A 24,126-nucleotide genomic window follows, 5' to 3' on the forward strand; every position below is an offset into this window, starting at 1 on the left:
ACCTCCCGATACGATACTATCACGATACTTAGGTGACGATACGATATGTATTGCGATTCTGATAGCATTGCGATTCGATATTACGATTTCTTTTGGTTCTTTTTTTTTTTTAAATACCTGACCATGACAGTTGAATCACACCTTCAAATACAACACAGTCGAATTCACTTACAGCTTAACAAGTTTTATTTCAAATATTAACATTAACTTAATGACTGACGACGGGCAGCCAATAGAGAATATAAATAAAAATGTGCCCTATTATTGTATAGTCCCTGTCAACTGCACACAAACTGACAGATTAAGAAATGTATACCACTTAGGCTACTTTAAAACAATAAATAAAAGGTAAATTAACTAGAATGAATTAAAGTTTACTTAAAATATAGACTTTGAAATAAACAAAAAGTAGGCTATGCTTCACTGTTGTTTGCATGTAGGCTATGCAAAGCTAGTGCTTGGGTATGTTTAGATTCTTGTGCAAAAACAAGAGCTGGTCAACATGCTCTGGGGGGAGGTTACTCCTCCCCCCCATATTCCCCCCTCCCCCCCCATATAAAACCAATGAATATATGTCTAAAAAAAAAAATTAATCGTCATTCACAAGAATCGCGATTCATAACTGAATCGATTTCCCCCCCCATCCCTATTATATTCCAGCATTAGATTTTAACAGTTACCATTTGCTGGTACGGTATTATATGTGTTATATTATTGGTGTAGTTAAGTGTTCATATTTGGCACCTGAGGTTAAGGAGACACATCTAAATTATATATGGTCCGACATTAGACATGACAGACCATAAGACACAAACAAGCCATTTTGAAATACAATAATTTATTAAAGCATCTTTAAATTCTGATATAAAACATTTTCCTGATTTTTCCACTTCAAAACAATCCGAAATCTCAGAAGTACAGTCATCGTCAGTGGCATTGTCAGTCTCTGGTGTGGCCGCCGGCAGCTGACCAGAACGCCTATGCAAGTACGATCGGAGAGCAGTGGAAGACAGTGATGCGATGTCCGGTAAATGCTAAGCTCATTAGGTTTGGACCATATTATCATGACATATACTGATGGTTGATCGGCTTAAGCTCGAGTGTCTTGAGGCCGGGGAGAGGAAATATACGAGGGCAACACACTGAGGTTATATCATGTTGACAAATGGTCAGAAACAGGATTGCAAATTTGGAAAATCTATTGTCTGTTTCAGAATTTTTGTGTCCCTGAACAAACACACATAACAAAGCAAAACGGCATCATAACATTTTTCCAGCACACAGTTCACTTCTCTGAGCTTATTCTCTCGTCTACTGACACTTCAATAAATAAATACTCCACCCTCACGTGGCCTTTGACATCACTAAAAAAAGACAATCTTTTAGACACAGACACACTATACAGATGACACCATGCTTTCCTCGAACATCAGTTTCAGCTACAAAACGTTTCAGAGACAAACTCAAACCAATTCACTTCAAATCAACGCTGCTCTGATTCTAGTACTGCTTCCTTTTGAGAAAATACTCTACTGCAGTGGTTATAAATGTTGCATCTCCACTGATGCAGTGGTTATTTACATTGAATTTGTTTATTTGCTGCATTTATTTGACTTGTTCTTGTTTTTGATGCACACACACACACACACCCACACCCATGGACGCACTTACTGCCACGACCCAAGATACGCATCACCTCGAAATTTATCTGAAAGGCCACATTTGCACTCTAACTAATTAATCCAGATTAAATAGCTACAATAAAAACTTAAATAAGGCAAGATGAGAGAGAGGATCTCCCGGGGAGGATGACACTTTACATTACACATTAACCTGAGGGAATCTCCATCCAGGAGAACATTCATTACACTGGGCTGCAGGGTGTGTTTGCCACTGCAACACATTCTTCTACACAGTTTGGGATGTGGGCTTGATGAAAATTAGATCAAGTCTAAATTCAGTTTCTAATGTGCATCTTGAATATTTTTTTGGGGGGGGAAATGAAACTAAAGTCCATGACAGATTCCTGAATTACATTTCAAGTAGAATGGTAGAAATGAGCAGTGTGAGTAACATCGTCTGGAGACTGCATGAAGGGAGGCGACACTCAGGATGACGATAAAGCTTAAAATGGTGCAGATGCTCCCACACGAGCACTAAAGACATCTGCATGTTTTTGTTGTTTGTGGAGATTAATCTTTCCGGATGGAGTTTGCTTTGTTTGTCAAACGGGATTTTATTCCTCTTCTCATTCCTCTTCTGTCCATTCTTGCTTGTAACTGTTCAGATGTAGTGTTCAAACTGTTTCCAAGTCCTGTGGAGTCGATCACCTGATCCAGTTGGTTCCGTAGCTGGACACAGACTTCACACTGCAGCGCTTCTTCACAATCATGTTTATGTAGGCTTTCATGATCTTTGTGATCTCTCCCACCTGGAAATGTAACGTTTAAAACAAGTTAGAAAAACCATGCAACAAAATTTCATGTGTAAAATAACCGAATAGTTGAAAAAGCCATTTTCAGTTCTGAATTCCGGAACATGTCCAGACAAGCGAGTCCGGACTTTGTGCAGAGTTTGAATTTGTATTCAAACTTGAACTTTTCCTGATTGCCCTCCATATAAAATGGGGGTAATCAGGAAAAACTCTGGAGATTGTTTTGAGCATAAAGCCCCTCTGGATAAGGCCAGGAACATATCAGGAGTTCAGTGTATGTCTGAAAGCAGCTTTCATGACAATCTAAATCATTCTGAGAAATTGAATTTACAATGGACTGAAACATTTCTGTCCTTAAACAATAAAGTCTGCAGCTGTAATCTATTCTCTGATGAATAATACATACACTCAGACTGTATATCTCCATATCCACATACATAATTTGTTCTTACCTGGGGTGTTTCAAAGAACATTTCTCGCTCATCCACTGTGATCTTGTACGTGCACGGCTGCGGAGCACCGAAGAAGATGATGTGCTCATAGGGGAACTTCTCCAGAGGTTTGGGCTCCCCCTTCTTATAGACAGACACGTTCTCAGCGCTCACACTCAGCCACAGGTCATGAGGGAAGCCTCCTTCTTTGCACTGGAGAGACGTAAACATTTTTAAGAGCATTATTCATCGTGTGATCGGCCTTGCAGATTGGGTATCAGTGAGATGGGATCAGTTTTATCAGTACCATTGTTTATATTTAATTTCTTACATTGTTTAATTCTGTCTTATTTTTCTGCAATTAGTCTGAAAATCGTGTTTTCACACTGCACACATACTAAATTTCGTCCGGACCTCAGAGGAACGGTTTACACATGTTATTTAGGTTTGGATTAAACTGATGCTGTGATTCCAAAGGTCCAAACCAAGCAAGGTAGGTATGAGAGTGATGATTGAGGTCCGAGGGAACTTACCTCCACATCGAACAGTGTGGATCCATATCCAGGCCACTCTTTGATGATGGTCATGTATTTGAGCATGGCCTGGTGCTGATCCAGGGCTTTGAGGCGAGACCACTTCTCCACGATGCTGGCTCTGGTGGCAGACATCTCCTCCTTTATCCACATCTCCAGCATCTGCTCCTCCTCCATGCGCTGCTTCTTCATCGAGCCCGTCTTCAACCCCCGACGCAGTGTCCCATCCAGGAAGCTGGTCCTCCTCCGCTCCAGAGTCTGGCCTGACCCCGAGGCTCCGCCCACCTTGGTGAACTGCAGGATGCGACTGCGCAGGCGGCCCACGGGGTAGACGTTCTCCAGGCTCCAGGTGGCCCGCACTTTGTCCCCGTGCAGAAACTGCAGGCGCAGAGCCGCCAGGTGCTGCAGGGTCTCCTCACGGGCAGGGAAGTGGCCTCTGGTCAAACTCTCATGGGCCTGAAGGACAAATGTTCAACATTAGCACCAACTGCGACACGTGATAGAAAAGAAACCCTCTGTAAAATGTAACACAACGAATAAAACACACCTGCTCGAACATGAAGGCAAACTCCACTCCTTCCCTTGGCATGCTCTCCACATCCAGGAAGCAGTAGAGCTTGAAATAGAGTTTCCACTGGCCCTCGTTCTCAGCTTCCTCACTGCCAGACAGTCTGGTGGGAAAATCACAAGTCTGTCACTTTACACAAGTAACAAAGTACAAATACTTTGCTACAGTATTTAAGTAGATTTTGTACTCGTACTTTACTTGAGTATTTATTTTTCTGTTGACTTAGCCGCCCTACATTTTAAAACGTATATCTGTACTTGCTACTCCTTACATCTTCAAAACAGGCTTGTTACTTTCGTATTTATGCATTTGAAAGGAATTATCAGTTACTTTTATTTTGCATCTTCGAGCGCATCAAGACAGATTTCACACTAAATGGACAATTACAAAGAAAAGACGATTCCATATCCTTGGCCTTATTTAAATTAAGAATATGTAATTTAATACTTAGGGCACTGTGATGGGAGATTTTATATTTAGTTATGTTTCATGCAAGGAATGACAGTTATAGATGGGAATGTTATTCAGAGATGTATTTCTGTGTGTTTCAAGACTGCAACATGTGGGGGTCAGCTTGGCAGACTCAGATGTGTATTCGTTAGAGATTCGTCTGTGCCTCTGCTGAGACAACAGGTTTTCACACCTAGAGTCTTTCATGGGTCATCCAGCAGAAACTTCGAGTCTAAGCAGACGCCTGATGTAAATGTGTATTGAGACTTTGGAAGGGGTCCTTCATTCAGATTGGAGGTGACCAAATCTAAGCCTGAAGACAACACGCAGAGAGCTGATTGGATAAACATTCTACCTCTGTGAAAGGAGGGGCTTATTTAGTATAAATCAAATGTGATTCCATTGTTCTGTGCCATTGACCCCAGTCTGACTAAGTGACAGGGTGCTCTGGTCCCTAGTCGCAGCTAGGTAGAATTGTATGAACCAGAATTGATAATTGTCTTTGCTGTGAAATGTAATAAAATGTTCCATTACAGGCACATTTCCCTGCTTGATAATTTTCCATGCTCACAAATCTTTTCTTTCTTAAACCCGTTTTTAATTTATTGTTTTTTTAATTTATTTTAAATAAGAGAGGTTTCAGTATGCTTTCTAAGATACAGCTGCTAGAAACGTCCCTCAGAGGGGAACCTTTAAGATTATCCCTTGAACACATGTTAAAGCCTGTACTTGTATACTTTTACTTAAGTAAACAGGAGGTCAAAATCGTGAATAACATACCTTTCAAATTTCGCCAAAACATCGGCCACAAGGACCCGGCTCTCCACAGCTTTGTCTACAGTGTTGTTGTGCTCAAAGAGGGCGAACATGTTCCTGCTGTCCTCCATGGCCAAACCTCTGATGAGCTTCTCAACCACCTGAAGAAGAAGAGGCCAGATATCAACGATCACTTCATGAGACATAAGAACCAGCTGAAGAGCAACATCTAGGATAACCATGTGTTCGTCCGGGACTGCAGCTCGCTCACCTCTCCCGCACTGGTGTGTGAGTTGATGGAGATCTTGCAGGAGCCTCCTCCGTGGCAGTAGACGGTGGTCGTCATTTCCTGTCTGGTAAGAAGCGCCATGATTTCTTCTTGGGAGGGAACCAACTCTCTGGTCTTGGTTTTCTTCAGGGACTCACCGATGAAGTGGGCAAAACACTCAATCTCTGTACCAGGGAACAGTTCCTTGATCCTAAAACAAATATCCACAGACAGAAACATGGTGAGCTGCAAGTCTCAGTCAGCTGGAATCGTCCGTGAGGCTCTGAGGGGCTCGTACCTTTTGAGGTGAAACTTGAGGTAGCGTAGGATGCCTCGGCTGGGCAGGAAGGTGCAGCTCATGCAGGTCAGGAGGTGCCAGTGGGCGCGGTTGGCGAGGCTGTTGGGGTGCGGCACGTGATTGGTCTGTTTGATCAGCTGACAGTAAACCTCGTCTCTTAATGACTTCAAGTCTTGGCAGGTCTGTAGGATTCCCTGGATGATTGGCACGGGGTCGGAGACGGCCTCCATCTCCTGCAGCGAGTTGAAGATCTTCACGGCCTCGTCCTGCAGGCTGGTGTAGCCCTTCTCCTTTTGCACTGGGAGGACAGAGAGGTAAAGTTCATTTCTAACAACCGACCATTACCCCACACCCAACCCAAGTAATTAGCAGGAATACGCAAACAACTACTGAATGGATTTCCATGGACACAGACCAAGAATGAACTGATTGCAGTTTGGGACAGATATTAATAAAAATTATCTGAAGGGTTTTTTGAAAGGTCCCATCTTTGCTCCAGCTGGTGAATTTGACTGTATTACCCTATTTTGGCAGACTCTGGATGAATTTCACGAACTCAAATAAAAATGGATGTATAAAGGTGCATGTTCCAGCATTTATGTTCTGGTTTCCCCCAAGAAGCCAACAATCAGAACCAACAGAAATCCAATAGCAGCAGCTGCAGGCCAGAGCTCTTACAGTGGACACTGACGTCTCCATAGGGCAGAGGTAGAAGAGGAGAGTGCAAAGGATGCTGGGTGTATCTCAAGATGGGGTTCCTCCAGTATGTCTGCTCCACAGCCTCCACATTCAAACTGCTCTCCTAAACAGACAGAAAACCTGGTCAGTGGATCGTAGAGCATTGATCAAAAGCTGGAAATCTGCTCATTAGATGAAGGCAGATTAGGAAAATAACAGGGAAACAATATCCGTCATGAGCTTTTGGCAGTAACAGCTCAGGAGAACCGGATGTTTTGAAACAGGCAAAAAGCTTGAGACATCACAGCACACGTGTAGTGAGTCCATGTACCTCACTTTACTACAGTGTGCGTCCCTGCCACAGGTTTGCATGACTGGAAAGGGTTGAGTTACAATATCATTAATGTTAAAGTTACGCAGAATAAACATATATATATATTTATATAAAACAAGTGAGTTGAATGGCACACGGATCAAAACAAGAGGAGGAACAGCCGGGTGAATGTCCGGTACCTTGATGTCCCTGATGAGTTGCTGTGTTGGGGTTTCAATGGGAACTTTGCTGTCTATTGCTCCCTGTATGGCATTCGTCCACCGCATGGCTTCATTCAGCAATTTGGTGTAAAGGCGGTAAGAGTGCTTACGCCCGTGGATGATTATATTCCAGTAACCTAAGAGGACAAAAAGACAAAAGGTAAGTAGAGTTGACATAGGAACAATAAATATAACACAGCTCTTCAGATGAACTGTATTTTTCATAGGTCGAGCAGCGTGGACCCGGGAACTGACCGGTGTCCTTGAAGACCTTCTCATCAGGCTGCATCACCGAGCAGAGACTGTTGAGGACCAGAGTTCCCAGTTTGGAGGCGGTGCGCTCCGAGGACTTATAATAGTCCAGAGAGTTCGTGGTGAGAACAAACCAGCGCTTCTTCAGCTTCAGAGACGAGCTCTTAGCCCCGGACTTCATCTCTTTATGCAACCAGCCTGGGAGGATGAACAAGGAGATTGTGCTGATCAGAAAGCGGAACATTTCAGGAACACTGGGATGAAGGGCTTTACTCTAAAATGTGAATGAATCTGTGTCTGCTGACTGACCTCTGACTAAGAACTCCTGTCCGTCGACCTTGGAGTCTCCTTTCGATTTCTGCAGCAGCCCGATCCAGTGGTGCATCTCCTCAGGCGTGTCTGTGTTGCAGTGGATCACCCGGTTGGCCGTGATGATCACAAACGAGTTTGGTCTGGAAACAGGACACGTCACATGTTGCTCCATCACATACACTCTGTACTGTAGTTAAAATCTTTTTAATCAGACATGGGTTAGCTCTCCTCACCTGTCAGGGTTGTCTGATGCACAAACGGAATCAATCAAGCCCACGTCTAGTGTGCCCTGGACAGAGGAGAAAGAGGGGAAGACTTGACGTTGTGTGATTATGAGTATTATTGCAATGGAAGGAAAGATTTCCATGATTTAAAATGGATCAAATGAGCTTAAACGTCACTGTCGTATGTTCCTAGCTGTTTAAAACAAGGTGTAAGAATGTGATTGAATAATTAATGCTGTTTAGTGTCAGGATAGAGACAGGCTACCTCAGTGTACACCCCACAATGACACACCAGTGTGTTCATTCTGCCTTTTCAGCATAAATCTGGCCCATCATGCTTCAGCCGAGGCTGGGGCCCCGGCAGCAGAGAGGTAAGACGGCACTCACCACTGCATTCTTTGGGTTGGCTTGTTCGTGGTTCATTTCCGTGAGCTGCTCTGGACTCGCACTGTGGACCCGACTCAGCACGCTGAACCAACCGCTGGATGGGGGTCAGAGGGAGTTCGGAAGGGAACAAGTTTACCAAACATGTAATTGAGAAAGTATACCGTGAACTTCCACTGGCAACCACAAGGGGGAACTTTGTTTCCACACATTACTTCTAGAGAAGGAGGATGGCTAGGGAAAAGCCACAGTTAGATGATATACAATACATGTCATACCTGGCATCTTCTGGCGACTCTGCATAGATGTGGTAGGTTCTGTCGTCAGTCACAATATTCAGTGCATTTTCCTTCTCATGATTGTCCACGATCTCCCTACAGAGAAGCAGAGGGAACCAAACCTCTTGAGAAACAGCACTTACAGACCAAGAGAAGATGGTTTCTAACCTCAGTGACTGAGAGCAGTGTCTTACTTGGTGCTGCGGACGTCGATGGTCCCTTTCAGCTTCTCCTCGCTGTCGTTCTCAAAGTACATGAGCTTCGACTCCCGCAGAACGAACCAGCGCATCTTCCAGTTGCGTCGGGACAAGGTGGACATCCCTCCTCCCTTCTTGTAGAGCCAGCCGGACTTGAGGGAGTCCTGCTTGGCCCGGAACCACATGAAGGTCTCGTCCTTGAGCACGCACCAGCGGCGGCGCCACGGGATCATGAGACCGCCTGAAGAGTGATAAAGATGCAGGGAGCAGATGTTACAATGTTACACCTCCTATACACGTGTACACAGCCATTTACACACATATACATGGGTCCTACATCCATTCAACAAAAGTGATACAACACAATACAAGCACTAGAACAACAACAACGACACCACGTAGGCCAGAAACGTAGAGAGCCTGAATAACTGCTGCGTTCATCTGTGCACGAATCATGTGCATGCCGGCTGGGCAGTGATTTGGTAAAGCCACTCACTCTTCATGTAGAGGTAGCCATGGAAGTACGGAGGCCCGGTGCCATTCAGCAGATTCATTCTCCCGTTGGAAACCTCCTCGTCCGTGTCCACGTAGCCGTCGTTCTCCTCGTCGCTGTCGATGAACTGAAACGCAAACAACCAGCGTTTAGGAGGAGAGAGGTCTGACATGAGAACGTTACTTACAGTCAAAATGATCCAAACACTGTAATGAGAAAGCTTTTTTAGGAGCGATTTACATGAACACTTAAAACATATTTCACGTGTGTAGTTAGTACGTTTTTGTATTTTCTGAATACTACAGGAAGTCCGAGGTTTTCATTCTCCAAAACTTCTCCAACGTCGTCGTCACAATTTGTTAATCAAAAAGGTCATGAAACCGGTTTATACACCAGCACACTCCACTTTGACACTTTGCTGAACTGTCAGTGTTGCGTCGGAGCTCTCTGCCTCACTTACAGTATCTGGAAACAGGTTCGGCAGCAGAAGCCAAAACAAATAAGCAGCAACAGTGTTTCTCTGTTTTTCTAACAGAGAAATATTCTTCAGATATTCAGTTCAGCTCCGTCTGTGCAGAGGCAACGTGTGAGAACTACATACCGAGAGGGAATCCAGGTGTGTGTTTGTGTTTATGTGTTTGTGTGTGATGTGTGTGTGAACAACAGCTAAAGTTGGATCTGACGCAGAAGATGAAAATCCAGCGTTTCAAGTTCAATTAATTTCTCTTAAAATACCATCTGCTGGACCTCTTTGCTCCAGATGATTAATCCGATCATTAAAAAGTGCAACTCTGCATATTTTCACATTATAACTCAAAGCGAGTATAAACGCCTCTCAGCAGGTTCTCACCGAGTCCGAGCTGCCTCGGAAGGAGTCCAGGCTGTTCTGGGTGCAGGAGGATTGCCGCAGCACCTCCTCATCTGTGATATGGCCGTCGTTTATGCTAGCACCCGAGCTACCATGAGCCTCCTCAAACTCCTCCTGGTCGTAGTCCGACTCTGGGTCTGGCAGGTTTATTCGGGATGTCTCCTCATCCACAGGTTCAAAGTTTGACCCGTTGCTGGAGCTCTGGCACGGCCCCCTATCTCCGTTAGTGACTACTGGAAGAGGAGGAGGAGGAGGAGGAGGACGTGGAGAGTCTGAGGTTTGGGAGTCTGCGAGAACAGGGCCATGAGCCGGTCCATTGGTGGGGATTTGGGAAAGCTTCCCCATTGCAGGAGAGGAGGTGGATGAGGAGGAGACCAGTAGTCCCTCTGCAAAGTCAGGCGGTGGAGGGGGGATGCTTTGGAATACTTCCTTGTCCAGAGGAACTGCAGCCGGGGGAGGGAAGTCGGGCAGAGGGATGCACTCCTCCTCGGCGTGGAAACCCTCGTCCACCTCCTCCTCAGCCAGAGGGGCGGTGGACTCAGTCGGGTCATGGAGGTTCTCCTCGCTCGAGAGGGACGGCTCCAGACCACCGAAGTCCAGCAGATCCAGGAACTCCGTGGCGACACGGGAAGCTTCCTTCTCCAGTCTGAAGATCTCCGCGTCCCTCATCTGGCGTAGCTCCTCCTGAGAGACGTCTCCGAGGAGGGACACGCCGTCCTCCTGCTGCTTCTGCAGACGCTCGATCTCCCGCTCCAGCCGCAGGATCTCCTCCATCTGACGGCTCTCCTCCTCAGAGGTGTGGTTGCTGGACAGAGTCTGGGACAGCTCCTTCTGTACAGAGGACAAGGAAAGTTTTATGCTGCCACATTCACATCTCATGGTTTTTGTCATTTCAATCCGTTATTTGACGTTTATGTCATCATGGTTATGGAAAATAAATTACCTTCTGACAAGCACCTTTGACCAGGGAGTTCCTAAAAACAAAAAAAGAACACATGAATGCATATTTCAGGGCTGATCCGAGTCATCTGGTATTAACATTTGCACTTGTATCATTCCACTCTACCTTTTCTTATCGGCTGAGGCTGCCATTTTCTGCTCTTCCTCCTTCAGTCTCATCTCCTCCTCCCTCACTGACTCCTCCTCCGCCCTCCTCCTCATCTCCTCGTCCACCAGCCTCTGTTTCTCCTCCTCCTCCCTCCTTCGACTCTCCTCCTCCATCCTCCTCTTCTGCTCCTCCTCTACTCGCCTTCTCTCCTCCTCTTCTTCCCTCCTCCTCCTCCTCTCCTCTTCCTCCCGCTTCTGCTTCTCCTCCCTGAGCTGGCAGCAGAGCGATCGGGCACGCCGGCCTCTCTGGTGCTTCTGCAGGATGAGGGTGGCCACGCGCAGGCGCAGGAAGACGCGTCTCCAGAAGTGGGCGCGGTAGTTCTTCTGGATGGTGACGACGCTGGACAGAACCTTTTTGTATTGTTTCCTGGATGAGGAAAATCAAAACACATACATTTGTATCCAGTATATAGCCAGGCCCCGTTATTAATCCAACACATCTGTGAGGTTGCACAGCTCCACATAAACTCTTCCTGACACAGGTTAACAATGTTTTAAGAAAGCCTGTACTTTATAGACTGTGCGATATTTAGTGTGATCCCGCTGTTCTTTTGTGGGGATGAGGGCTGTCGTGTTTGGGCCTGTGACTAAGCCCCATCACCCACACACTGCACACGCATTCAAACATATAAATACACACATGACTTGCAAGCGGACCACACACAATGCTGTGACTCTCTGACCCTTGGCCCCGGCCTGGTCTCCTCAGTAGTCGCTCCGCAGCCTCTGACGGGTCTCAGGACCGGCTCCGAGCAGAGATAACGTTACACATAATAACACAAAGGATTCACTTGTGTCTTTAGGGGAACTTCCTGAGTTAGTTCGAGTGGCTCTCAAGGGAAGAGAAGCCACAACCTGAACACTGTCATCAGGCCCATTATGCTCTCCCAGCGGAGCCTTTCAGAGGACTGTATGCGACCTGATATATGGCAGCACGCAGGCGGAGCACGGCTGCATTACAGACCTAGGGGGCTTCTGCATGTGTAGATTTTTCTAAAGCCGCAGCAGTGATGGATGTGCCGTCTGTCAGGTGAAGTGGAAAGGAGGAGTAAAACTTACTCTACTGTACTGCAGATAGTGTTCGGAGTAATTAATACTATTAACACTCACTTTGCAAGAGTGGTGTTAAGAAGGAGCAACATCATTCCAGATCTAGTGCATGAAGCTTTTTAATCCCACACCCTCCCTTTTTAATGCTCTCCTCACTGCCAAGCTATTAACAGTGGTTTAAAGTACATTTACTGGAGAACTGTACTTAAGTTCACATTGGAGGTAATTGTATTTTACAATTAGTATTGGCATTTAGGCAACCTTCTCCTTCTACTCCACTACATCTCAGCAGGAAATATTGTACTTTTTACTCCACTACAGTCGCACGTACAAGACGGTGGAGTGAACATCGCGGGTCAAAGTTCACCAAAGTTGAACTCCACAGGAAGCCCGGTACGAATTGCCTCGCCACAGGAAGTGAATGTTTTATTCAGTCGCACAGATTGGAAGAGAATGGGGGGGGGGCGAAGGTTTGCCGCTGCTATGTTAACATAATTTATGAGTTCTTAATCTGGAGTGTTTGTGATAAACTAAAGGATGAACTGTTTTTTGTTGTGTTGAGAAAAAATGTAATTACAGAAACATCACAGACATATGATACATTGCTGTACATTAAACAGCATTAGTTCAAATGAGCTCAATCTTCCAACATCTACTCATATTCAAATACATATTAATACAGCAGTGATATGATTCATTATTATAACTGCACTATGAGTAAAAGATCTGAATACTTCTTCCAGCCTTGGCTATTAAACATTTATGCAAAAATTCCAATCCAAAGCTGTATTTTGTTTGTGGCTGCACTGTAACATTATGTGGAAATATTCCAGATGTCTTGAGATTCAACTTTTTATACACATTTCTCCAGTGAACCCCCCCCCCCCCAAAGAAATCCTACACTCTGTTGAACTCAGTATTCACTTTATCAATGTTGAATATTACCTCAAGATTTTACCTGTTGGGAGTCTTAGGACCGAAACATAGTTCGTAAAGTGAATAAAAGTCCCACACATGTCTAAAAATCTGTCAAGTACAACAAAATACTTTCTGCTAATTTGAAAGTTGTCTGGCTGCACAGCATCAGTTTCTAATGACAGACCCACCGGTGAATCAGCAAGAAGGAACAGAACCATGAGTATGACACATTTTTTTAAATAACTGTACAACTCAAACCACTATAGAATCTGTGAAACAACACTGTGTATAAAGCCACATGACACACATGCAAAAAGGTAAACACACACGCAACGGCATGCACATATTCACATTACACCCCCCCAGTCCAAACATACACACAGGCTAAACACCCCGATTACAAAACAAACACAACTCTCGCTGCCCCTCCGCCCCTCCTCCACACACCACCACTCACCTTGCCACATAGCTGAGGATGTGGGCGCGGATCACCATGCCAGCCCGGCGCCGCACCTCCTCCCTCTCCTTCTCCAGCCTTTGCTCCAGGGCCTCCTTCAAGAACACCTGCGGGACGATGGGCAACGCCACGGCCGACGAGCAGGGACAGGGACACAGAGTGAGAGGGGGGTGAGGATGGGGAAGGAAGGAGTGGAAGGAGACAGGATGGGTTAGTTCCTCTTCTTGGTAAGGGAGGTAGTAAAAGAGGGCCTGCAGAGATGTGAGGGCCCCCCCCCCTGTTGTCTGCTGGCAGCACCCTGTGCCCAACGCAGAGGAGGCTGTGGTGCAGCTGAGGCTTCGCAGGCTATAGCCGCCCTCCAGGGCTGTGGAGCAGAGCAGATGGGCAAACTGGCACTGGGACTGCAGTGTTGCTGCTAAAGCCGCTATTGCAGAGCCTCATTGTGTTGGGGGCGTCCTTCCCTGAGCGTCTCCCTGCTGCTGCTGCTGTGTCGGTAGCTCGACTGACGTGCAAAGGCAGAAAAGGCACCGAGAGGGAGGGCAGAGGCAGGGAGAGGAGGGATGGAGGGATAAGGGGGAGGGATGATGGCTGGTGTCCAGATAACAAGCCACACCCCTCCTTGCTCTTTATGAAGGAGGGAGGAAGAGTTTTGTTAACCCTTCCCTTCCTCCAGGGGATTTTATTCTAAGTTAGCACTATATCTGGGAGATGCCCGGCAGCTCACTAGTCCTCCTGAACCCAAACGCTTGCAAGACATGGAAAGACAGTTGTGACGTGATATTACAAGAGACAATCGGATTTGATCTGTCTGACCATGCTAGCAGTGGTATAAGTGAGGGGTTGAGGGTGGGGGGGGGTGTTGTGTGTGTGTGTGTTTGTGTCCCAGATGTTCCACTAATCAAAGGGTCCCACAGCTGCAGCCCGGCCTGCCTCTGTAAAGTCTGTGAGAAGGAAGCTTCCTCTCCATCCACATCCTTCCCACGTCTGTAAAACAAATGGGACACACACACACAGACGCAAGCACTCACACACACAGACACGCAAACGCACTCACACTCCATCCTTGCAACATGACCCAAGCCCCTTATTCTGAGCACACACACTTCCTCACCACACTTATAATTACACACAGATTGTTTCTCGAAAAAGGAAATTTAGACCCTTTCTGCCTCTCAGCCCCTTTCACAACACAACCCACACTGCATTTCCCTGAGACCAAAAATATTGTGCTGCCATCAAATACACACGCACGGAGTGACTCACACTCTCATTTCTTTGGAGCACAAGCCTCTTTGCTCCTTCTCTTTTAATGCACGATATACAATCTATACTCTGTAAAGTGGAGGAACTGGGTCCCTGAAAGCAAAATTAAGTTTTACCCACACAGAGGAAAATGTATTTGTCTATAAGTCAGTAAAAGAGAGTGACACCAAATATTTACACTGTCTGCATGTGTGAGAAAGGGAATATGAATAGGCCTGTGCATATTAGTGGTTATGTATGCACCATATACTTATTAGGAACCAACACATGGTTCCCATCAAACCGGACGTTTATATTTCACTGTTCATAGTTTGCAAACCCAAACAGGGGAATTACAACGAGAACTGTCCAAACGGGAACCAACAAATCTGAAACGTCTCTGTGGTTTTTACAGCCTCGGAGGAACCACAGCTCAGAGCAGGAAGTCACGTGGGATAAACGTGGATTAAGCTGATTTCGAAGAAAGGCCATAAAAAAGAGACGGTTTTATTTAGATCCCCTCTCTCTCTCTCTCTGCTTCGTGGAGAGCAATTGTGCTGAGTCGAAGCGAATCTGAGTTTTTTTCTGTCCAGATCAAAGGAAGCTTTAAAGGTAAATCGTCCGGGGAGAACGCGGAGATGTGTGGGAGACGATAATTGTTGGAAATGAAGAGAGAAAAAGAGATAAGCATCCCTGACAGCTGAATTACAGCAGATGGAGATCATGATGTGATAATTACATTTCTAGGATGAACGCTGAAGATGTTGCTTTCAAGTTCACTCAGCTGCAGCGTCTCATCCCTGTAGGCTCTCGCCGGGAGTTCAGTTTATTAAATCAACAGCCCGGCGAGTGTCAGAGGGCTAACACTCTTCCAGCTACAGTGAGGCTGCCTCAGGATTACTGTAAGCCCCCTGCACTGGGTTACAATTACAGTAACAGTTGTTGGTGTCAGGGTTTTTTAGGAGTAGCCATGTAACTCTGTGGTCGCCAATGGGAGAGCTGAAGACTGACCACAACCGGCCAGAGAAATCCTTGAGACATGAGTCAGAGTGGGGGCCGTCCACACTGCGGCACAAATTAACAGCTTGGGAATGACGGCAGCTTGATTCCTGAGAAAGAATCTGAACCAGTGGAAACTAAACTGAAACAATCCGCTCCAAAGATTTTCTTAAAGGTAACGGAGGGTCCAGAGTACAGGGAAACATAACCAGACATTTCACCTGATCCCTACGACTTCTCATCTGTGTTGTTGTCTGCTTGAAGCCTGAACGTCTATCCTGTCTGAGCGTGTGTGCTTTTGTACATGTGTTAAGCACACAGTGGGGACAAACATCCGTTCACACAGTCGCAGGACTCATAGTGCTCCCAGATAAAAGGCCGTCGAGCACAAAGTAAAACATTAAATCTCAAGGTTAAAAGTTCTTGATTCATGTTTGGAATAAAGCTGAGTGTTAGGTTAAGGCTCAGGGTGGGGCTGGGTCGGGGTAGTGGTTACGGTTACTGTGATTATTCTTGGCACGAATTTAAGTCAATGCAATGTCCTTCAAGTGACAGAAACATGCTCGGGCTTGTGTGTAGTGCACTCTGAGTTTGTGTTTGTGTGTTCACTGCTGTGCAGTCGTGCATGTATACAGCCGTATTGTGAAAATTGCATGTATTTTCTGCAAAGATGTGTAGTAATATTACAAAAAATACACACTGTATTCTGTCTGTACAGCTGAGCTTTTGTGCACATATCGATTATGAACTTGAATCCACATCAGTGTGTGCGTGCCTCACCTTTGACTTCCCCAGCTGCCAGTCTTTCTTGGATTTGTCGTGGAGCATGAGAAGCTCTGAGCAGCTCTGCTTCTCATCATCTGAGTGGATTTTGCTCTTCAGGATCATCTTGTACCTGTGGAAACAAAGAAACACACACACACATGAGATATGGCAGAAGTCGGATCCCGCACGCTTGAATCCTCCTGCAGCTTCCGTTGGTTCATTTCCGGCCTTTCTATTCTTCTTGCTCTAATTGCATTGCTGAGCTGACCTTTCCCCCCTTGTCCAAGACTAGATTTTACCGTTGACCATATATTAACCTAAATATGACTAGAAACCTACACTTTTTTTTTTTTATTTCTGTGTATCTATCTATTTTCTTACCTGCTGTAAAAGTCCATAAAGGTTCTGCGGACAGGGAACCCAGCCCTGCGGATCTTCACAGTTTCCAACATCCCAGAGTATCTCAACTGGTTAAGGACGATGTCGGGGTCAAACTGGCTGGCCTTCTGGAGATGACAGACAACAAAATAGCATGAGAGCTGGAGACAATAAAACATTTTGGATAAAACACCAACCAACCTATGTTTACCTAATTACTCACTTCTTTCTGCATTAGCTATGCACTGGAGGTTGACCTCCCCAGAGAACCTGCTCAGGACAATTGATGTTTTGGATGTTTGTGTTCCCTAAACCTAATCTGCCTCAGTATGTGTGTTAGTGGAGGATATGAGACACTTAACCAGAGCAGGTAAACATAACCCTACACTGTTGAGCCCACACACCTATTCAAATGTTCTTTCTGCTTAGTCAAGTTAAACTTGAACTAAAAAGTGAATTACCATGGTGAGTGCTATCATTTTACAGTAACAGTCAGGTCACGGCAAAGAAAACACACACGAGCTACCACGGAGAAACCTGAGTGGTGTTGAGCAAGCCCTCTCCAAACAGGACGGCCTTTTCATTCTAGAATAATCAGATGCATTGTCCACAGGGTCTGTTTCACCAATGATCCTCGGGTCTGCTTATTATAGAGGATCTGTGATGTCAGCCACCATGCACCTCCACACTGGGCAGGCGGCCTGATCGCTCAGAGGGTCCACATGAAGGGCACCTGGTGCTGGATAAGCCCCGAACAGGACCACAGCATTCCCCAAAGAGTCGATCTTAATAACAGGCCATTGCAACTATGCATGGAATCAGACACTTGCATACAAAGGCACTCGCACGCTTGCATGTGTTCGTGTTCATAATCGAACTCTGCTCTTCAGCTGAGGGATTCTGCAGCAGCACGTCGACTTGGGGGTTGAAGTCGAGCTGAACCTTCCCTCAGTAACATTTACTCCAAGGAGAGCTGGTGCATGTACATCACAAAAATACATTGCATGTAAATGTGTGTGTGTGTTTACACTCGTGGAACCGTGTCAGAGAAGCGTGCATGGAATCCTGTCATTCTGCAGGATTAACAGAGGCATGGCTTGTTCCATCACGACCTGACGAAGACAGGTGACAATGTGAGGCAGAGGCAATGAGAGCAGTGGACAGACGAGGGGGGGGGGGACAAGGAGGCCGAGAGGGCGACAGCGCCGCTTCCATGCTAATAAGTGAGCGAGAGGGTGTGGAATGAAGCATGAGGAGTGGGTGGCGAGGTGCAGAGAGACGAGGACAATCACCTCACTGTGTTCACTAATAAGTAACTAACAACTCTGAGCGGCCGGTGAGATAGAAACTGATTATACAAAAGTCAAAACAATTCCATGTCAAGAATCAGGATAGAATCTGTGATTTTGAGAGGAGCGGTGGAAGAGAGGCCTCGTAAATCAATGTCCCACTAAGTGATCTTATCTCGGCATTCCACTGGTGCAGCCAGATCAGCGGAGCATCATCCGAGCCGCCGCAGCAGCCAGCGGTGACCTCTGACCTTTGGTAAAGGCGCTTAAGTGGCAGGAATGTGCTGGTACACAGCCCGTTTTTATTTGACTTAGCACAATGTGAAGCCGCGGAGCGATAGTTTACTGGTGAAGAAAACTGTTACTGTACAATTCAAGCGGAACATTTATACGACTCTGCAGTAATGAGCGTCAATGACTTCTTCTTTAATGGGAGTCTTAAGAGCAGCTAAACAGCAAGACTCAATATTAGCTCTGAAGCAACGGGAGCTATGAATAGCGGGGGTTTAACTTTGCAGGCTCTGACCTTGACTAGACCTGGCAGGGTTTCTGGCATTTTATTTTTATTTTTTTGTGCAATGAAATTTGCATGACCTACCTTGTCCATGTTTGGTTTGATGCAGCGTACGAAGAATGGGTTGGAGGCACTTAGTGTTCCCATCAGGGAGTGGAGAGAGTCCTGAAACACATCAGCAGCAGGAGGATAGAGATCAGGACAGCAGAGGAGCTGGTGATTCAGTCCAAACATATTCATTTATGTACACAAGTCATCATCACCGCGCTTCTCCCTTTGTGGCCGATGATAAATAAAGATAAGTCAAGAGAAGCTTTTCATTGATTTGTCAACAGTTTTGTGAGTTTACAGGGCTCAGATTTAAAGACGCTAGTAAAGTAAGTATGGCGAAATTTTTTTTTAAATACTCCGGCCTTTTTACTTAACTTTTCCTGCCAGCCCTCTTGTAAAATGTCAGCCCATGTGAGAATACACTTACAATTTTAAATTAAGCATTTGGGGACATTTTTGACGTGTTGTAAGAACACAAATATCTCAGGATATAAAACAGGAGCCATACACAAGATGTCAACATGTCTGAAAACAGCTCATGTTAAATACAGAAAGTTTAATACAAACAAATCCTTGGCAATAATACACAAAAGTAAAAGTATTGAGTAAATGTAGTCAGCCCCTACTTAGAGACACATGTACGAACACACACTACGAGGACCCTTGAACTTCTCATGCTATATCAGCCTCGCTCTCGCCGCTGCCTCAGACAGTCTGTCTCCAGCGAGGCCGGGCCTGGCAGAGCCGAGCGTGATTGGCCCTCGGTTGGCCCCTCTCTGCCCAGCCATCAACCATAATCCCCCCTGGCTTTAGAGACTGTAGGCCAGGGCAGCCGGCCAAAATCCTCCCGCTGCTCCTTTCTCTCCACACTGCACTCAGAACATGCTTAGTGCAGTGTCCCCCAGCAGCCTGCCTGACAACCACATATTTAATCCGTCCCATCACCCATAACAGAAAGCATTCTCCTCCCCGCTCTGTCTCTCCATTATTTCTATTCCTCTCTGCCCCCACGCTCACATTCATCACGCCAACATTACGAGCCCAGTGTTACGGGTTAAGTGATCGTCATATGCAGCAGCACATGGGAGACAATCAACTGGTTGTCTGCGTGATGACACACTCACACAACCATGGAACTGGGAGGGATATTGAGCTTCAGTCTCACCCTGAACTGAGAGCTGACGGTGGGCTTGCGTCTGGCCGTGCCCATCTTCAGGGTCTCGTCTCCGTTCCGGCTGCCGACGCGCTCGAAGAGGTCGTAGATGAAGTCGAGCCTGCAGACACAGAACAGGAGGGTGTGAGATTCTGTGCCACTGTCCGAATCATACAGGTGTGTGTGTTCAGTGACGCAGAGGAGAGTGAGAAATACCCAACCTGCTGTCCTTGAGAATAAACAAGATGTCGTCTCTGAAGGTGTCTCGGTTCTTCTCCAGGATCCCTCGCACATCATACAGCACCTGCACAGGCGAACACACGGATGATTAAGTCACAGGGAATTTAGTTTTTTAAGATATAAGAAATAAAACTTAGCAGGTGTTACAACAAGACAATAAAAAGCTAAAATAAACTGCTACATAAACTACATCAATTATACTTGCTGTATTATAGTTCTGGCCATATACACGATTTATGCAATGTGAAACAGTTAAGCAACAAAACTTGAAGTCATAAAAGTCAGTGGCTGATATCTTCAGAACTCAATATGATGTTCTGAAGTTAAAATAATTGAAAATTATATTATGCAACACATATTTACTCTTTCGTTGTCAGGCTGTTTAAATATTTTATTCTATATGAAACATCATTATTTATATGTATTTACCTCAGCGGTATTGGTATTTGGAACATGAAGAAAGATATAAAATATGGTCTCTGGGTAAGATGTACTAGCAGAAAATAAATTGTGTGTATAAGTGCATATATAAATTGTTTTTGCACATACAAATTCTGCAGCTACTTGGGTAGAAGTGCTGTAAAGGAAAACTTAAAAATGTCTTTTTTAATTTATCTATCTTTATCTTCTGCAGGATTGTTACCCAATTGACGTTTTCGTAAGAGAAGATTTAGACATATCTGCACAAAGTGAGATATGAAAGGAGATTGTGAGTGTGTGTGTGTGTGTGTGTGGGGGGGGGGGGGGTGTTTAGGGCTCCATGTGAACAAAGTCGAGGGGGCGGGGCCTCTTCAAGTACAGCACAGCGCCTGTGAGTTAATTCAGTCACCTGTTGAGTTCTTTTCAGGCTTCGTCTTAGCAACACGACATTCCTCTGCCCGCCCTGATCCACAGTAATGCACTCTGAGCTTGTGTTAGCGTGCTCACCGCTGTGCTTTGTGTGTATGCATTTGCATTGTGAACATTTCATATAACATATTTTAAAAAAATACAGCCTTATTAATATCATGAAAAAACTGCAATCTGTGTCTGTATGCAAACAGAAGATAATTTGTGCACACATGCTTACATGAGCTTGTACCTACATCTCTCTCTCTGTGTGCGTGTGCGTGTGTGTGTGTGTGTGTGTGTGTTTGTGTGTGTGTGTGTGTGTGTGTGTGGGTGTGTGTGTGTGTCTGTACTATAGTCCAATATCAACCCCTATCTCCAAACCTCAAGTTTCCTGGGGAGCCTTGAGATCCAACCATAACCACATAGGTTTTCATGAATCAGACACTAATTGCACTCTACATTCCTTTCTCAGTGGAAAACACTCGTACAAAAAGCTCTATGTGTGAGTGTGTGTGTGTGTGTGTCTGTGTGTGTCAGATTCAGGTTTGTTAATTAGGATGGTCTTATTGGGCCACTCACAAAATAGGTTTGTCAAGTGGCAATGCACACAGTGTGAAGGCCAAAAAAGTGGATTTGTAAAAGTTGTGTCTTTGCCTTTGAGACGCAAGTGTTTTGTTTTACTACCTGTGAGTTAATCAAGGTGTTAGTGTCCTTCTAGTTTCTCTCTTTGTCACGTCTGACAACGGGAGACTTCCCTATCAAATTAAGTGCATTTCTGAGGCACCACACAAAGAATGCCATGCCCCCCCTCCCCCCCCACACACACACACCTCCTCCACTGCTAAACTCACAGCACCTTTTCAGATAACAGTGGGAGCTTTCAGATGACCACACTCTGCACAGAGGCACACTGGAGAGAGAGAGAGAGAGAGAGAGAGAGAGAGAGAGAGAGAGAGAGAGAGAGAGAGAGAGAGAGAGAACAACCGGCTGGCCTGCCTGTCTTCTCTGAACCAAGTCATTACCATGGACAGCCGTGCCAGGCTTGTGACTGAGCTGCCACGCTCACACTGAGGAGACCTTGTCTGCAGGCAGGCTTCATGAGGCCATTTTTTGTCACAGTAAATCTCTCCACTCTCTCATATTCACTCCGTGCATTATGTTCCCTCCTGATCTCTGTTACCTTCACGAACACTCAGGTCAGGAGAAACCGCCGTCGTAAGAGAGGACGACAGAGCGTCTGTTTCAAAGACGACACTACTGACCATCCAGAGAGAACCGCACCTCCCAAACCTATTCATTCATTCTCTCTCTCTCTCTCTGTCTCTCTTTTGCTGTGTGTGTGTTTGTGTGTGTGGTTGTGTGTGTGTGTGTGTGTGTGTGTGTGTGTGTGTGTGTGTGTGTGTGTGTGCATTGTTAATGACCTCTCCGGCATAGTGCTTGATGCCAAACTGGTGGTCAGTCACTCGAGGCTTCACATAGAACAGGTTGGTCTGAGGAGAAAGAACAAAGAGACCAGTGAGTGAGATTTAGAAAAACGCTGCTCATGTCAACTTGATCAGTTCTAATCCAATGAGGCACAGGAGACAGAACATTGAGTCCTGTGGTGTCAGTTCAGAGGGAAAGTGCACGATCACATCTGCAACTACTGATGACTTCCAACATCAATAACCTGTTTACCAATAAGCTGATGACTTTCTTACACAAAATGTTCCTTTTTGCATGATTGTTTGTAGCTATAATATAATATAATCTTTTATCCTTTTATTTTACCATTGCTTCGAACAGTTTTGATATTGTATTATATGAAGTGATCTATATATTTAAATGTGTAAATTTGGCCCTATAGGTCTCTCAATTAAAGCCGTGAATGTCGTGAAGCAGCGTGGGATCATGAAAATCTACCTGATGTGACAGAGGCGCAAATCATGTTCACAGTTGAGGTTATTTATTAAAGTTTTATTCAAATTACGCAGCAAACGGCGAATAAAGAATCGTGATCCATTAAAAGTGATCAATACAAACATTGGAAGGAAATAGACATTCTAACCATTTTATCGTTTTGAGACATTTTAGCGAAGAATTGTTACATATTATATCTTTAAATTTTACTTTATAATCTGGCGTAATAATAATAATGAAATAATAATGTAAAAAATGTATCAATTGACAATGAAACTATTTTCAAAAAGTTGTTTTGTCTGTTTCTGTTTGTTGATTAGTCTGAATATTCCAACAGGAAACAAATAAAAACGATTAAATAAATGTGGAATGATTGGATGGACAACTCAGACAAAACAACAAATCCTCACATTTGAGACATGTGAGAACATTTGGTATTTTGCCTGAGAGATGATTAAAAATAGTCAAGTTTGTAAAAATTGTTGTTGATCTACAAATCAATTCAGTAGTTAAAAAAAAAACACCCCTGGCTTTATTTGAGGCAAACCATCTCCAGCCCATGTGACCAGGACCTTAATAAACGTAGCACATGGATGAGCAGCAGAGGAAGAAACCTCAGGGAGAGGTCAGACGCTTGCTTTTCTTTTTTTGCCTATTTTATTCCTCTGTTTTTCCCATCAGCCATAGAAACTTTTCGGAGGAGACTCTTTTCTCCTGGACACAATGCCGATCAGGCCCGATCACATTTCAGCATTGTAGTGTAGTGTGAGGGGAGGGAGGGAGGGAGGGTAGGGAGGGAGGGTGGGGGGGACGTTCGGCGCGGAACACTGAAGGCAGCAGGTGATTCATCAGACGGGAGGAAGGCCGTCTGAGCTGTTGGGTGGTGGAGACGTTCCTTAGAGGAGAATTTGTCCAAGGGGGGGGGGACATGAATCAGTTTTTATGACTTTGCAAGTGTCTGCCCGGGAGAGACGGGGACGGGGACGGGGGAGGGAAAGATGTGTATGTTAGCTTTTGGTGTGTGCGTGTGGCCTCACCGCGTGTCGACTGTGCAGCTTCTCCAGAAGGGTGAGGTCTGTTCCTTTGGGGAAGCGGCTCTCCTCATTGATGAGAGCCAACATGCCCAGTTTCTGAAGGAAAGAGAGACAGACAGACGGAGGAGTCAAGACGGAACTGGTTATAATCCCATCGGGACACATCTGGCAGCTTTTTGGTTTAACAATACATTCAGGAAACAGAGCAGTAATTCATTGGGTTTGCTCCTTTATCCGTGGA

The 24,126-nt window shown here is 45.3% G+C and overlaps 1 protein-coding gene across 1 annotated transcript in view; it reads right to left on the bottom strand.

Annotated features, from left to right (window-relative positions):
* Positions 1–821: 821 nt before the first annotated feature.
* Positions 822–24,126, bottom strand: part of myo10l3 (myosin X, like 3) — a 55,920-nt gene continuing 32,615 nt past the window's right edge. The window contains exons 15-41 of the mRNA XM_053440209.1: positions 23,889–23,981; positions 22,374–22,442; positions 20,103–20,185; positions 19,894–20,002; positions 18,762–18,842; positions 16,878–17,002; positions 16,512–16,626; positions 13,491–13,597; positions 11,025–11,432; positions 10,902–10,932; positions 9,941–10,789; positions 9,094–9,217; positions 8,595–8,838; positions 8,401–8,496; positions 8,126–8,219; positions 7,748–7,803; positions 7,512–7,654; positions 7,206–7,400; positions 6,930–7,087; positions 6,417–6,540; positions 5,739–6,036; positions 5,444–5,651; positions 5,197–5,333; positions 3,946–4,069; positions 3,399–3,854; positions 2,887–3,078; positions 822–2,431 (exon numbers count right to left, since the gene is read on the bottom strand). Coding sequence (XP_053296184.1) covers positions 2,327–2,431; positions 2,887–3,078; positions 3,399–3,854; positions 3,946–4,069; positions 5,197–5,333; positions 5,444–5,651; positions 5,739–6,036; positions 6,417–6,540; positions 6,930–7,087; positions 7,206–7,400; positions 7,512–7,654; positions 7,748–7,803; positions 8,126–8,219; positions 8,401–8,496; positions 8,595–8,838; positions 9,094–9,217; positions 9,941–10,789; positions 10,902–10,932; positions 11,025–11,432; positions 13,491–13,597; positions 16,512–16,626; positions 16,878–17,002; positions 18,762–18,842; positions 19,894–20,002; positions 20,103–20,185; positions 22,374–22,442; positions 23,889–23,981 — 4,824 coding nt within the window. The 3' untranslated portion in view covers positions 822–2,326. The remainder of the gene's footprint in view (positions 2,432–2,886; positions 3,079–3,398; positions 3,855–3,945; positions 4,070–5,196; positions 5,334–5,443; positions 5,652–5,738; positions 6,037–6,416; positions 6,541–6,929; positions 7,088–7,205; positions 7,401–7,511; positions 7,655–7,747; positions 7,804–8,125; positions 8,220–8,400; positions 8,497–8,594; positions 8,839–9,093; positions 9,218–9,940; positions 10,790–10,901; positions 10,933–11,024; positions 11,433–13,490; positions 13,598–16,511; positions 16,627–16,877; positions 17,003–18,761; positions 18,843–19,893; positions 20,003–20,102; positions 20,186–22,373; positions 22,443–23,888; positions 23,982–24,126) is intronic.

This window comes from Pleuronectes platessa, chromosome 14, assembly GCF_947347685.1.
Source record: "Pleuronectes platessa chromosome 14, fPlePla1.1, whole genome shotgun sequence".
Classification (NCBI taxonomy): Eukaryota; Metazoa; Chordata; class Actinopteri; order Pleuronectiformes; family Pleuronectidae; genus Pleuronectes; species Pleuronectes platessa.